Source organism: Achroia grisella, unplaced genomic scaffold (genome assembly GCF_030625045.1).
Source record: "Achroia grisella isolate CSIRO2021 unplaced genomic scaffold, CSIRO_AGI_Agris_v1 utg702, whole genome shotgun sequence".
NCBI lineage: Eukaryota > Metazoa > Arthropoda > Insecta > Lepidoptera > Pyralidae > Achroia > Achroia grisella.
In genome coordinates this window covers 1,988,225-2,004,897 of record NW_026712999.1, presented here as the reverse complement: position 1 = coordinate 2,004,897, position 16,673 = coordinate 1,988,225, and the positions used below count along the sequence as shown (strand labels likewise).

The 16,673-nt window shown below is 30.5% G+C and overlaps 1 protein-coding gene across 1 annotated transcript in view; it reads left to right on the top strand.

Moving 5' to 3' along the window:
- LOC131850181 (slit homolog 3 protein) overlaps positions 1 to 10,116 on the top strand; it is a 103,802-nt gene extending 93,686 nt beyond the window's left edge. Inside the window, exons 14-17 of the mRNA XM_059200353.1 lie at positions 1,970 to 2,058; positions 2,956 to 3,016; positions 7,953 to 8,079; positions 9,501 to 10,116. Coding sequence (XP_059056336.1) covers positions 1,970 to 2,058; positions 2,956 to 3,016; positions 7,953 to 8,079; positions 9,501 to 9,627 — 404 coding nt within the window. The 3' untranslated portion in view covers positions 9,628 to 10,116. The remainder of the gene's footprint in view (positions 1 to 1,969; positions 2,059 to 2,955; positions 3,017 to 7,952; positions 8,080 to 9,500) is intronic.
- The last annotated feature ends 6,557 nt before the right edge of the window (positions 10,117 to 16,673 follow it).

The window sequence follows — 16,673 nt, the reverse complement described above, 5'->3', positions numbered from 1 at the left end:
TATTTATTTAATTTAGCCATATTCATACAATTTGACGTCACAGGAAATTACAAAAACGACGAGCATTCTTAGCACTTCTTAAGCGCCCCTTTGCCAAGCAGAGGAAACTGCACTACATATACTATGTGGTTGTAGCCCACTTATGCATAAACGAAATATCTCCTTTAGAACGTATACACCCTATCCTGAGGAGATAAAAATCATCGCAAGAATATCCTTCAATTCTTGTTCCTGACTAGTCTAGTATGTGGACTTTCAAAATAAGGGCGAATATAATAGGATTTAGCAACTGACAATAGCTCAAAACACTTGATAATAAAAAAAAAATAGCTTAGCATGCGTGTGCTGAGTTCATCGCGTGTGTGAGATACTTCAAGCAGATCCCGGGACTGACTTCACACTGTTTACCTCCTTGCCCAACTAAATCTGATATAATCTGCTAATACACCTTTGAATATTCGTTGTAGTACCTATATAACTTTTTAACGCTATTCGTTATGCTAATAAATATCATTTAAATAAGTTTATAGTCATAAAGATGCGGCATGCCATGGCAAGATCAGCTGTTAGCTAGTTTGCCATACTAATTACATAAAAAAACTTAATCTCAAATAATCAATCGTAATATGTATTATTAAGTTCCATACTACATAAGTCTGGGCAGGTGTTGTGTTGCAAGACATTCTATTCACAACTGCTATATTACTACAAGTAATTTATAGATAAGACGGTGCTATAAAAAGCAATTGATAAATTTATCGTGACAAGTACACTATTCAGTTCTTGGATGTGCACAATGGTAAATTTGTGTTTATAGTCAATTTTGTAAGGTGCTGGTTTAAGTTCCGTTGAAGGTTGTTTTTTGTACACAATCTAAATATTGTACGTGTCATTTTGTGCATGTATTTATAACTCTATTTTGTTAAATATATAATACAATCTTTTTTATTTGCTGATATTTCAATAGGGAAAGAATTTTAAAAACAATTAAGTACAAATAATATATTCTCTTTATAATATTTGTTTAAAAGGTATTGTCCCGGAATAGATGTACCACTTTCGATTTTTTAATTCAATTTGGTCACCTTTCTAAAGGTTAGCACGGTCTATATATGCTTGAAACACTAGGGAAAATTATATTTTGTAATGTTTTATTTTTTAAAGCTGTGTAGTTAAGATACCGATGCAGATAGCCTCAACCACAACATTGGAAAAGGGCGATTCTAAAAGATTTAAGAAAATTGCTGGCGTGTAAGACGAAGAAGTTTTTCCTTTTCAAATTTGTTAAATGTCGCATATATAAATGAACAGCATGGCTATCAAGTTATTCTGTTATGCACTTGATATATCACATTCGTTTCATTGGACCAAGATGTCACGCATGTAATACTATAATTTAAATGTTTTATATTGAAAGAACACAGCTTCCAAAGCAAGCTTAAAATTAAGGGTATAGCACTAGTGACGAGAAATTTAACTTATCGGTAAAAGTTTATTTAGTCACTTAGGCGAATATTTTTATATTTTAATTTCACTGCTCAGTTCAGTTGAGAAGAATCGGTAAATTACTTATTAAGTCGTTATCAATCTCCGTGTACGGCTATAATAGTTATTAGTTATAATGTCAATAATGTAGTGGGTAGGCCTGTCAGTCTAAATATAGATACGTTATGAACGGCACGTTTTTTATTTATCAGAAACCATATTGCATAATTCCTGGGAATTCACCAGTCATGATCTGCTTACTAACATATTTTTATACTCAGCCTATCAGCCTCCACTGTAATCGCAAGCGGGTGCACTATTGTGTTTTCTAATATTAAAAATTAATATTAAATTATTATTAAAATAATAGTACTAATGAAAACATTCAGACACTTGGCTCCTTTATCATAACATATATTTGAATCCTTAAACCGTAAACTTTTTGTATGGCATTAAACTGAAGATGTCGTTTTGTTTATTACAGGGGTGTGTTTAATCGAGCAACACAGTGACAGAAATACATCTACGTTTGTTGTTAAATCGTCGAGAAGGAAGTATTATGGACTGTTTCAGGTAAATGTTCCTATGTTAGCACTTGAAATTTTGAACACGTACATAATTAAAACGACTTTTATAAACTCTACCACGTGTAAAAGTGCTTTGCGTGACCTCTGACTGCCTATTTCAGCTGCAAAGCAGCTTGCTTTGTGATTTCGTTGAAGGACAAGATAAAACAGCGAAATTAAAAGGTGTCGAGGCATGATATCTTAGTCTTCAGTAAAGGCAACGCATAATAACGTGATGTAGCTCTATTCATCTATATAGGGTTATGGTTGCCATTTATCATCAAGTGGCCATCAATTTGTTGCCATACTAATTACATAGCAGACTAGTGCAATGGGTTTGTTAGTCGTGGGTTTGATTTTCGCATTCTATTTGTATTCATGATTAATAACAATATGTCGGTGAGTGATGTACCTATAGCTAAAAACAATATCTATTAGACCCATAGTATAAGATTTACTACGTTTGAAAGTATGTGGTACGATGTGTCGGATTATTTAATTATTTATTTAGCACATTCGTCAGACTAAATATTGTTACAAATATTTTTCTTGTAATTGTAATGTGTAAAGTCTGTGTCTGAATTTATATTTGTTCCGTATATAGAAATAAATTAAAATTAATAGTGAAGAAGCTATATCATTTTACTTTATTTATCGATAAATACCTATTATGTTTTTAATATTGTTTTTCTTTTCTCTTGTTTGCATATTACCTATCTGTATCATATTTATATTAATTTCCGAGGTTGCATGATTGATTTCAATAATAATGGCCTTATTGTAATTATACCTGTGTTCTTTAATATATCGTTTATTCTTTTATTTACTCTATCTATCTATTATTAAGCAAAATTAATATATTATATGTAATTTTGCTTTAATATTCTGTTTAACATTATTTCAGATAGGAAGTGAATGGTGCAAAGAAGGTCGTAGAGGTGGCAAATGTGAAATATCCTGCGAAGGTGAGTATCCATGTTAATTATTATTCACGACTTTTATTCTAGATGGGGTAGTCAGAAACAATTAATGTCGTGGTAAACGTAACACTTGGGCCTGATTGTATTTGCATATCGATTATATCTTGGATTGGTTTGATATCAGTGTTTCCATTACCAGAGAATCAGTCAGAAATATAAATAGACAAGTTTGTTTCGGATCTTATATAAACATTGAAATTTTTTGATGAGATGAGCAAAAAAATTACTATTATTCTGATTAGATTTTAATCAGTTGTATAATATCTATAATCCAAACACTGCATAGCGTAATAGACGACGTGGTGTGAATTTTCCACCGTTTATTATTATTTCTTTATACACTTTTTAGTATTCTTTCATATCTACATCAAAGATATTCTGTCAACCTCCTGTTGACAGAATATCTTTGCCGGTAAAATACACCAAACAAAAACAACTATGAAAGATGATTATCTCTTTTATTGTAATAACTATTCTAATTATACCTATACAAACGAGCGAATGCCGGTTCGCTATAGAAAAGACAATTTACATTTTAAATCGAACTAAATGTCAAACAATTGAACATCAGTCAACATACGGATACAAAAGCCATTATCTACACATATGGGTCTGACATTGCTTACTACACGAAACGATTAATAACAGTGTTGCTTGTTATATAAATGAAAAAATACCATTTGGTGGAAGTAAGTTAATTGTTATCTTACTTACATAGTATAAAACAAAGTCGCCGCCGCTATTTGTATGCCTAGATCTTTTAAATTACGCAACATATTATTTTAATATAGTTTTCAACAATAGCTGATACAGTGATTCAAAAGGAAGATTTATGTATAATGCATATTATATCTCAGGAGAGGCGAAATATTCGAAAATTGTAATGCCCTCGCAAATAAATATTCCATCTGCGTTTCACTTTAAAAAAAATACAATTTATATGTAGTTGATTTGATGCTATTTAATGTACATCATTATGAGTGGATATATTTCTATTTCTAAAAATAGTATATTGTTTATTTAATTTAATGATATCGTTAATTTGTTGTTGTCATTTCATTTGCGGTAGGTTTATCAGTCGATATAGTCCTATATATTATTTTTGTATGATTTAGTTTAGCAAAAATAATGTCTTAAATCTTTGGTATAACTTTCTTTCAGTTCTCTATTTGTTTTAAATTCTATTGATAAACTATGTAGATTTTTTCTTCTTTAAATTATTTTTAGGCATATATCTGCCAATGTGTAGGTACTTAGCATATTATTTAGTTATAATTGAAACTATCGTAATTAATTTATTAAAAATAAAACAGTAAAGGATAAATTTACACATTACTATATCATACACTACCTATGTGTATGATATATTAATGTGTAAAATTATCTGTAACTTGCATTAATTTCGTAGTATTAGGATGGTAGAAGATTATTAAGTAGTAGGAAAACTTCCCAAGTGGGCAACTGTGAAGCCTGGTTAGTTTGGTGTTGAATAAATAAATAATCAATTAATTCACAAACTTGTTTTCTACTTGTATATTCATTTTATGCACTATTCGATAAAAGATCATGCCAATGTAGTTTACATAAAATTAATAAAGTGCAGGTGCGTTTGTACTTAGTGTTAGCACAAATAAGAAAATATTACATGTATTAAGTAATGTCAAAGTTTATTTATCTGACAATAATAATAATAATAACTTTGGATAATTCATACATTGTTATCTAGTCACAAGTTTAGCAGCTTTGTGTTATGGGTACTAGACAATCAATAGAAATACCTAAATGCATTTGTCTATGTATTTAAGAGTTTAATTTAACAAAATGTTTCTCATCTATTATAATAATACAACAAACAATATCTGTTACCTATAAGTTCTTACTTTTACCTATTACATACCTCGTCTGCGCATTAATACAAAATAACAGACAGCACCCGAAAGTGTCACAGTTCAAGGGTAATTCACTGCGTAGTCATTGAGCACCTATTGTATGTAAAATAGCCCTATGGTGTTGATAAATACGGCTCTAGTTATGCGCGATTGATCTAACACCATTTTCCTCGTATTTTTTTCAATGGTGTAATTCTGAATGACCTTTATAGGAGGATTTTATATCAAATATAGATTTGAGAGATTTTTTCAAAGATGTAATGAGTTGTTGTTCAAAATTAAACATGAAATGGTTTTGCCATAATGCTGGCAAAATACCGATGAAGGATAATAGGACGATAGTGAAAACAGATCCGTTAGATCGACGTGGCAAATTCACAAGGAGTTATGCACCTGGTTACCAAGGGAACTGCGTGGAGTTGATAGAACACATCGTGAGAGACCATTAGTGCCCATTACTAAAGATCCTGTTGGTATCACCAATAACACATTCAGTAGTTTGTTTATTGTTTCGATTTCACGGTTCATTATTAATACATCATGATGAAAACTGGAATAATCACAAGCATTGAGAGAGTTTGATACTGTTTCGAATGGAAATAAATCTTGGTAATTGTACAGTTAAGAAATATTGGAAATATTAATAGCTGAATCAAAAATGTTCTGCTTGGACAATCGATTGATAATTGTAGAAAATATTCATTTTTTCTTTAGAAATGTATGAATATTAAATTTTTATTTGCAACGCTGTTGGTTTACCAAAATTTTGAGACAGAAAGAACTCTAAACATATACTTAATTTAATATTGCAATGTTAAAAAAAAAAATCATGCTACCAGATTTGTTTGTTGACTGTCATTTAGAAATAGGTTTTTATTAATTTTTTTTTGGAATTCGAAAAATTTCTAGTTTACTCTATAAATTAGTATCTAATACCAAAATTATACGCTACGGTATACCTATAGGATATCAATTGGAGTCATTCAAAATTGAGTCCAGTAGAGTAGTAAATAATGACCAAAGTAGCTTCATGCGGAGCTCAGTACTTGATTGATTGTTACTTGATTACAAGTATTTAATCGTGTTTATACGTTTTTTGTTGTATCATCATTAAGCCGACCCACGCACGGACCTTTTTAGAAGTCCGTTTAGTATTTGGGAAATGAAAAATCCTACTGCTTAATAAATATACGTTATTACGGTCTCGGTGACCTAGCGGCTTTGTACACTCCCTTACTTCCGATGGTTGCGGGTTCGATTCCTCGCACGGCACAATCATTTGTATTCATGAGTATAATTGTTTGTATCGGTCTGGGTGTGTACTATATACATTATGTATGTATTTACAAAAAAATATCTATGCATTTGTATTAGTTGTCTACCATGCCATAATACAAGCTCTGCTTAGCTTGGGACTAGATGGCGCTGTGTGAATCGTCCTGAGATATTATTATTATTATAGAAGGCACATTAGGACTTTGACACAGAGATTCTATTCTAGAATCAAACTAAAAGAAAATGTATATTTTAGTATCACAAATCAAACCAAAAGAAAACGACTTAGGGAACTAACAATAAAATGTCTAACAATAAAAGTTAAAAAAATATTCGATTATTTCTATAGTAAATCTTTATTATATCAATTACAATTAACAACAAAACCATTTTTTAATTATAATATAAATTTAGATATATATAATTAAAATAATAATTTGATATTCCTTCCTGAATGGTGAATACATTTTTATTAAATGAATATTATTTTTATTGTATTGTTTAATTTAAAACCAAAAATAAGAGATTCTTAAAATGAAATGTATATTTAAGTGTTTAAGTATAATAATATAATTACAATAATAAAATGTTCATAACAATAGTATAATTAAATATTTTAAATAGCTACTTGACCTGTTAACATATTTGAATGTCGCTGCATAAAATTCGTTTTATAAATACAGAATACTTCATTGATATTCATGGTATAAAATATACATAGTCTATAAGATAATTATTAAAAAAAGGCCAAAATATTTATTAATTAAATTTGTTTAATAGTAATAGCACAGATAACATAATATTACATAGTAATAGGTATGTAGTAATACTATAGTTATATATAAAATCATTGTAAGTAATTACTTAATAAAACAATAGATAGTAATTCAGGCAAAGTATTTTCCTGTTTTGTCTTCATTTTAGTGAGGCGTTGTAGCAATGTTAATAGATTGATATTTCCAGGTCTATAAATAATACAAACCGCTAATCTTATTATTATAAAGTACTTATTGTTAAAAAAAGAGATCTTCATAGTCTAGTGTGGTATTATCCTAAATTAGACCCGTAAGTTTATATTTACTACTGACAGTAGTGATGGAAATAAATCAATAACAATCCGAAATTCAAAGTCAATGTCAAAATTATTTAATCATACAAGACACATGTAGTACACGTCATCATTTTTTATTACTATCCTTATCGTCCATTTCGGTTAGCTACTTCTGTTGAGAAGAATTAGCAAGAAGCTACTGAACCGATGTAAATGAAATTTGGTATACAGATAGTCTAGACCGCGAGAAAGGACATAGGGTACTTTGTAATGCGACAAATGGGTTGTCAAGGATTAAAAGGGGAGATGAAAAATTGTATGGAACATTTTTAAAACTTGAAACTTATTTTTTTAGCTATTGATTAAATTTCTTAAATATTACATTCATTATGTATATATTTTTTATGTTATTGTTATTATTTTAACCGGTCCTAAAATATTTTTTAGTGTTAAGTATTTATTTAATATCTCTGACAGCATCATCTGGTTTAATAGTCGTGAAGGAAAATTTCAACAAACACTACGTTTAACGTATGCCACAGTCATTTCCGTAGACAGCACATTATTATATTGGCAAACAGTTAAAATTAGTTTCTATTTACATTTATATACGATTCAATATTCAAAAATAGGTACTTCACTGCAAGGCTATCGTGCTACTGGGATATAATTTTATGAGGTAGATAATGAAGAATTTATTTTGCAGCTCTTTTAGATGAAGACATAAAGGATGATGGTGAATGCGCCTTAAGAGTATTTGAGCAAGAAGGATTCAAGTATTGGTCCAAATGGGACGCACGGTGTAAGGGACATACTTTACCGGATATTGAAAAGTAAGTTTTATTTTTAAAGTACTATGTAATAAAATATTATGTGAGCCTCGGTGGTTAAGCCTAAAAGAAGTTGCATACATAAAACACAATGTCTATACTATATATCTATACATATAATAAAATTGGAGTGTCTGTTTGTAATATTGAAATAACCGTTTTTTACTACATGTATATGAATATATAAATACGGTATATACACCAAAATAACATTTTTTACAATTTTTGTCGGTCTGTCTGTCTGTCTGTTTCTTCCGGCTAATCTCTAAAATGGCTGGACTGACTTTGACGGGACTTTTTTTGGCAGGTAGCTGATGTAATAAGAGTAACTTAGGCTACTTTTATTTTAGAAAAATAAAGTTAAATTCCACACGGACGAAGTCGCGTGTACAGCTAGTAGAGAATATATTCGATATATTATGACGTTAATGCGTATTAATATAAAGGCGTTGGCTATTAATTAGGTTAATATTTATTTAGTTTCGAAATAACAAAATAAATATTTCAAAGCACCTAAACAAACAACCAACATAAATGTTATTTAAGAAAACAAACTACATATTGTATTTGTAATAAAACTAAGTATATAAAACAATTTAAATTAAAATGTTAAATTCAGCACCGTTTTCCTCAAGACTGCTTGTTAAAATTATGGGGATTTTACGTGTTATTATAGATTCTAGTCAAATACATAAGTACTTACATTGCATACAATATATTTAAAACGTACAATTGCATTATACATTTTCGAGGAATATATCACGTATTATGAATACATACATAATTCTTTACTGTACTCTTAAATAGAGTAATACTATTATATCATTAATTTATACTTATATTATGCTACTCGACTTGGCAGACATAGTTCTAGCCAAAAAAAGCAGCTCCAGGTCAAGTTTTTAAGCCATCCAAAAACAATTTTGAAATATACACAAAATTTCAAGCAAATCGATCCAGCTGTTAGTTCGGTGGAGTTAGTAACAAAGACACGTACATAATAATTGTATAAATATATACATGACAATACGTCATATTCGTGAAGAGGTGCTGCTTGTAGGTACTGGTCTGTTCGGGTTGCGGACACTGATTACACTATTTCCTATTGACAAAATTGCAATAGCATATGCTGGTGGTCACTCAATTTCTCCTAAATTTTAATTTAAATATGAATTTGTATTTTTGTAAACATGTAAAAGGTCATTTGAAATGAACAAGAGCTGAGGATCTTGTCAGTTCTCCTCAGCTCGAATTCACTCCGAACTGACGGTAGAATTTGACATAGCATAATAGTCTGTTATAGACCTACAGGAATAAAAATATTTTGAATTGATTTGATATTATATAATGTAACAACATAATAGTTATTAATGTAAGATCCGAAATTCTAGTAAACAAATATGCTTGTTTTATTCATTTTACAGATGTCCAGATTGGCAACATCCTCCACAAAGTAGGATATCTCCTGCGAGGGACAAGAGAACATTAAGAGGCCGACGCTCCTACAGAAGATTTCTATATGAAAGATACAGAACAAACCCTATCATTTAAATTATATTTAGTAGAGAAGTGAATTGTTATATCGTTGGTATACTTACTAATATAAATGTGTAAGTGTATTTGTATGCGTGTCCTCTTGCCGCTTTATGGGCTAAACCAATCAGCGTGAAGTTTGGTATACATGTAGTATCTGAAACTGAAAAGGACGATGTGCTCAATCAATTTATAAAAACATACTAGTACTTTGCAAAAGAAGCCTTATGTATTTGAAATATGTTCTAATTTCATATATAATGTCTTAATATTGAATGGAACTAACCTTGTTACTATTGGACTGACAATGCTAATCTATTTATACTTGTTTCAGTATCTTACAGGGTAGGCAGAAAGGATCAAGCGGTATTTAGTTCCATACGTTTTAATTTCAATTCAAACGGGGATTGAAACTAAGACGCCCATAGTTGAGGTTCGAACCCCTAGCGATCTTATCTGTTGGGCAGGTGTTGGCCTTCCTTTTTTCGCCCAGTGAGGCTATAAAGACTTGTTCGTACAGAGTCTCGTCGTAGTAGAGTTGCTCGTACAGCAACAACAGTATAAAATAGTTCGATAAAAGAGCATTTTACTTAACTCTCCGTTTATGGAGTTTCATCTGATCGAAACGGTTGTGTATTATATTTTCTAGTGAGAGACTTTAAAACATACAGGCTTAATAATGAATATTATAAAAAATAATGTTATTTGGGGAATCTTATAAACGCAATAAAATTTAAAACATTTATTGTAAGAATTTTTGTATGTGGGTTTGTATGCGCTAATATCAGAAACAGCGTAAGTGATTTGGATTCGATGTGATGTAGTAAGCTTCACTCACATTTTTTGTTTTTTATTCCAATCTGTTTGCAAAAAATAGTTACACGTGTATTAGTGGCCTAATAAATAGACTGAGTCGAACTCAAATATGACCGGTTTTTAATTTTTTCGATTATAATTATTTCATTTTCATAAGTTTTTCGATTATAATTATTTCATGCTGTGCATTGTTAAACAAAGTTAACTATATTACGATTATATTGTTCCTGGTTGTTATTTGAAAAAAATAGATTTAAATATACTAATTGAAATATTCTACAGGAATTGTAATAGGATTAATTTCGTGTACTAAAATATAATTTGTTTTAATATTTGATAATATATTGTATGCTAATATAATCTGATGACTAAGGAAAATTATACTAATTGGAGGCTACCCAGGCTTGCCAACCTTAAAACATTTGGCCTCGTACCATTAAATAAACAATCTTATAAAAAATCATATATTATCATCAGAACATAGTGTTTAAATAGTGATGAAATTAAACAGACCGAAGACCAATAATGTAGTAGTTTTACGAGGATTTTTGTACGGTTGGCAACCGTGACGCTTTAACAATGAAATTGTATTTTGTAAATATTAATTTTGTAATTCTGTTAATATTAACGCTAAGCATGTTGTTATACACTAGTATTTGGTCCTTAATCAGAATAATTAAAGAACGTGGAATAAAAAGCTTAAAAACCCGATTGACAGGATCAATATAATCAAGTACTTATTTTCGATGTAGTCTAACTAATGATATTTAGGCGTATCATTGATTAATAAAGCTGCTATAAAATAGTAATAGCAAAACGAATACTTCAGTAGAGTTTCAGTGTTTATAATTACGAGTAAACTGAACAGTAGATACTGTGAAGGTAGAGGAGTATGTGTCCCTATATTTTATCATATGGTTGCAAGTGCAATTAATATAATATTCTCCTTGTAGTATGTAAAATAAATTGTAATTGTTGTGTTGTAACTCTACACTTTTAACTATCTATATGTAAATACGACGGTATAGGGTATAGTGTTTTTTATATTTGTACGTTTGAATTTTGTAGTGCAATTATCGCATTGTTGTTAGTAGATAATAAATTGCATTTAATATGTATAATAAAATGTGTTTTTTATTATTATTTTGATTTTATATACAAATGCCTGTAGTATAATAGTATTTTTTTAATTCTGCAAATGGAGTAACAAACATATGATAACCGTCGTCTATATGAATTGTACCGCGGAGTTTACATTGTCAAGTGACGGCTGAGGTAATGCTTATGCATTGCCATTCGGGAGGACAAAAGTAACATATCTTTGTATCCTGTAATTACGCTGCTATATCTCACACTTTAAATAAAACTGTAGCTTACTATGATTAGTAAGCTGATTGATATCAGCTCGATAGCTTAATAGGTGGGACAAAGGCATCCACGTGCTCGACTTTGTACCTCATTTAAATATTTTTATTTACATAAAAATAAAAATAATTTTCATGTAATCATTTTTGAAAGGAATATCTTGTGGCTTGAAGCGTAAGAAATTCGCATTAATCCCAGTGTAATAGGATTAAAGAAACCTCATGTTATCCAAATAAGTTAGCTTTATAAATCATTCTATAATATAAAATCTTTTACGAACGATGCGAATAGAAAATCCAATGTTCTTGGAACTTATGAATACCTATTTAAAATGAAGTTCTATTGTTACATATAAAAATCATTATATATTGTTCTATAAGTACATAATAACAATATTTTCTGTAATTTCTGAATTCAGTTTTCAGAACTTATATGAGCCCCAAATGAAATGGGAAGGCTAGGCAGAGAGAGAATTTTCAGACGGGTTGTTTGCTGACAATTTCCTGAGGTTTTTCCTGGAAACCATAGCGTGGGGTTTTTTAATAAGGACTTTTTGACTCTTTAGAATATATAAATATTCTAAAGAGTCAAAAACGCGCACATGATACTTCATATCTTTAAAACTATAGGTTACGGTAAGCGTTTACCATCAGATGACCATTCGCTTGATTACCAAGATATCTCTATACTAATATTATAGAGAGGTAAAGTCTCTGAGTTTGTTGTAGGTTGTAGGGGTAAATCTCTGGATCTAGTTGAAGATTCTTTTAGCAATAGAAAGCCATGTAATTTTTGAGTGTCCTCAGCTATATAACATAACGCTATGACTAATAAGAGTGGAGTTGCAATTAAAAATGTTAAACTAATACTAATTTCATTTAATTTAGCTAAATTGTAACAACGATTGCTAAAACGTTTATTGCTTCTACATATATATACACATATATGGTAAATAACGTTATCGTTGTCAATTATGATTTAAATATTTATTTTTCAATATTAGGTATATATACCTCACTCACGCCTTGTTAATAGGTATGTAATTTAACTATTTTCTTGTGGACGAAAAAGAATTAATTTTTAAGTTTTATTTTTAAAATCTGGCTGGAAATCGTGATAAAGCTCTGAATGTAGGTACCATGTGATTTACTGCCGACATGGGAATCTCTTTATTAAACCGTAAAGTATGTGCGACGAGTAATACCAATTGAATTCTTGAAAGCATGAAAGGTAAGCGTCTTTGAAATTTTTATGGCAGATTTTCTTTACTTGTTTCTCTCTCTTCCATTTATAAGAAACTAGCGACTCGGCGCTGACTTCGTCTGGCTTAGCATATCCAAAAATAAAATCACAAAAAGAAGTATTTAATGTATATTTGTTTAAGGTACATCTTACTCGGGTATAATAATAATCTCAGGACAATTCACACAGCGCCATCTAGACCCAAGTTAACCTAGATAAAGCTTGTTTAAGGGTACTACATAACTGATACAAATACATAGACATATATATATTTTTTTAAATACATAGAAAATACTAGACCGATACAAACAATCATACTCATGAATGCCATGTTTGTGCCGTGTGAGGAATCGAACCTGCGACCATTCTAAACCGCTAGATCACCGAGGACGTCAAAATATTAATATTTGATGGTTATTTGAAGATTTTGTTTGATGAAAAATATAAAATGAACAATGAAATACCGAGGTTCGGTAACCGAAGAATGACAAATATTAGATTAAGTGCGCAAAAGAACTCGTATTGGCATTTACATCCAATATATCCCAATATGATTATATTTATATAGATGGAAGAAAATAATATTGATCTGTTTCAGTAGATTTGTTTAGTCGATCGGACTTCCCATTAATATTTTAGTCTGTCTATATTGTTATTTTTATTAATATATATACCTAAATTAAAATAACTTTTGTATTGGAAAGAAAATTAAATACCTAAATAAAAATAGAGTATATTTTTTTTGTGTAAAAAAATTACGGCAGTCTAATGTAAAATATATCAGATTTTTAACTTCAATAATTTATTAGAACATTTAACATTTGTAAATACTAATATAACGATTTTGAATTTTGAATATTAATTTGAATTTTGAACGATTTAATAAAACGAATTAAAATAATTTTAATTTTAAATATTAAATCGTTGTTAACTCTTTAAATTTTATGGCAATAATACGTAAATAAAATAGTTATTTGACCGGAAACAAAATCATTCCATATGAGAAAATTAATAGGAAGAGGCTAGTACAATCTGAGGTAAGTGTTTTCCAGTTAAACTGGCAACCATTAACAATGTTCTCTCAACAAACAAAGGTCTGAGGGAACCAATAAAATTTGCGAATTATAACTTTCCCTACATTGATTTTCGGTGAAGCATGCCAAACAAGGATTGTTTTCACAGAAAATCGGAACAATACTCGTAAAACAAACAATAGAGAGGCCCATTTTGTGGAATTAAACGAATTTAATAATTTATTAGGCACGGAGTTCGTAACTTGAGTTTCGATACAACAAGTTTCGATTCGAACAATACTTTTGTAAATACTACGAAATAGGTAATTACTAGCTCTTAAGACCTTGTTAGCTTAGTGATTTACTACTTTGTCTTGGTAGCAAGATCGTGAGTACAAATATGATTAAGACCAGAATATTTACAAACAAATAAATAACAAGAAATGCTAGCAGTGGCTTCAAGGTTTTCTTTTTTTTATACGACAAATATGAAATGGGTTAGATAGGATGGGAAAGAAATCAAGCGTAATCTAACGAATTCACAAGGATTTACAGAGATGAATCCAGGGCTGACCGAGATTGGTCGACTTGTAGAGTATATTGCTTGCAATGAACTGTATATGTACTCCCCATGCGAAATGAGCTAATGGCACACGTCATGGTAAGTAGTAACCATTGCCTAAATACAGGTACAGCACTATGTGTCGCCCATAGTTTCCCTCATGCGTTGTCAGTCCTGAGCCATGCCATTAATTATACCAATAATGATGCTGAATAAAATGATTTATCCTGGCTCTTATCCGCGACTTCGTCCGCCTGGGAACGAACTATTTATATAAAAAATGTAAAGTAAAAGTAGCCTAAGTTATTCTTTATAAAATTAACTATCTGTGAGAGCAAGTCCCATTAAAATCGGTGAAACCGTTTTAGAGATTAACATGAACAAAGAGAGACAGATAAAAATTTTACAATTATTTTTTATAGATTACATAGTTACTATACTTTCATATGTAATTAGTGAAAAGCTCTGTTTATTTGTTTGCATACATAAATGTTAACAGAAATATGTTCATGTAATTTTAAAAACCATGTAGGTTTATATTAATTTAAATATTTGCTAATTAGAGGCAATTCTATGAAGGTATTAAATCCGCAAAAGTATTTATTCCAACAACGTCATTTAAAACTGGATGACGCCTTGTAGTGTAAGAATGCCTGCGCTTGTGATGTCTCTAGTAAAATTAAAAATAACCAAGCCAAATTTCTTACAAAAGATAAGCCCCAGAGATTCAAGCTGCCAAGTTAAACTTCAGCTCATGCATAAGATAAGACGGAGAGGAAATTCGACCTTCCAGTACGCGTGTTTTCAGTTTTACAAGTGACATCAAGTTTTGAATTATAGGTGACCTTATTAAGTATTCCGAATGTACCCAAGAGTTTAGTATACTGCCCGTATTATATTTTAAAACAATCTAGCTATAAAAAAACAATATGTAATAAAATGTCGCAGTTATATTAATTAGATTTATAAAATATGTAGTAGCCGGTGTCAACCATTGTCTATATACAACAGAAGTAGACTTAGTAAAATAAGTGGGTACCTCTATCCAGGAAGTTCAGTCGCCAGGCAGGTTGCTTTGATTTTATTAAATATTGAGATATGGCAATGAAAGTGCTGTTCGTGTATACAGGCAATGTTTATCACTTACCATCAGGAGGGCAGTCAGCTTATTGGGTAATGCAGATCCACAAGAAAATGAAAGAGAACATCACGTAGCATTCTCTCCAGCATCTCGTTACCATATTTGTATTCATGACCAAGACCCTTCTGAGTAACGAAGGCCTCATTTTTTTAAAAATACACACATTATACACATAAAAACACCCAGACCGATACAAACAGTCATAAATACAAATGTTTTACATGGTGAGGAATGGAATCTGCGACCATCGAAAGTAAAGCGATGTGCTTTCACCAAAGTCGTTAAATCAATCATGATTTCGTACTCTGTAAATTCATTGTTCTTTAAATTAAAACAGCTTACAAAGCAAATTGCTAGCTCTGAAATAGATGAGACTTGGGTCATTTTGTATAAAGTCTGCCTCGGTCAATAATATTTTAATTAGCTTTGAATGCGTATTCAACTCACGAAGTGTTAGATGAGTTTCAATTAAAAAAGAACAAGTATAGCCTAGTCCAGCTCAAAGCTGAAGTTTATAGTAGAAAACACTTGGAATACGTGACTAGAATTGACTTTATCTAACTTACTTCTAAGTGAATGTTATTTGCAGATTAGTAGACATTACATATATATATTTTTAATTTGTAATATCAGTTTACACATTTAGACACTTATACATTACACATAACTAATTTGCTAATAGTCAATAGTCAGTGGAGAATAAAAAATATTATAATAATACGGCCTCGGTGGTTTAGCACACCACTTTACTTCCGATAGTCTCGGGTTCGATTGCTCGCACGGTCCAGACATTTGTATTCATGACCATGATTGTTTATATCGGCCTGGGTGTTTCCTATGTATATTATGTATGTATTTACAAAAAATAAAATCGTTGCCTTCAGTTTCGCAACTCTTCGGGCTATGTTGGGCACCGGTTCTTCAG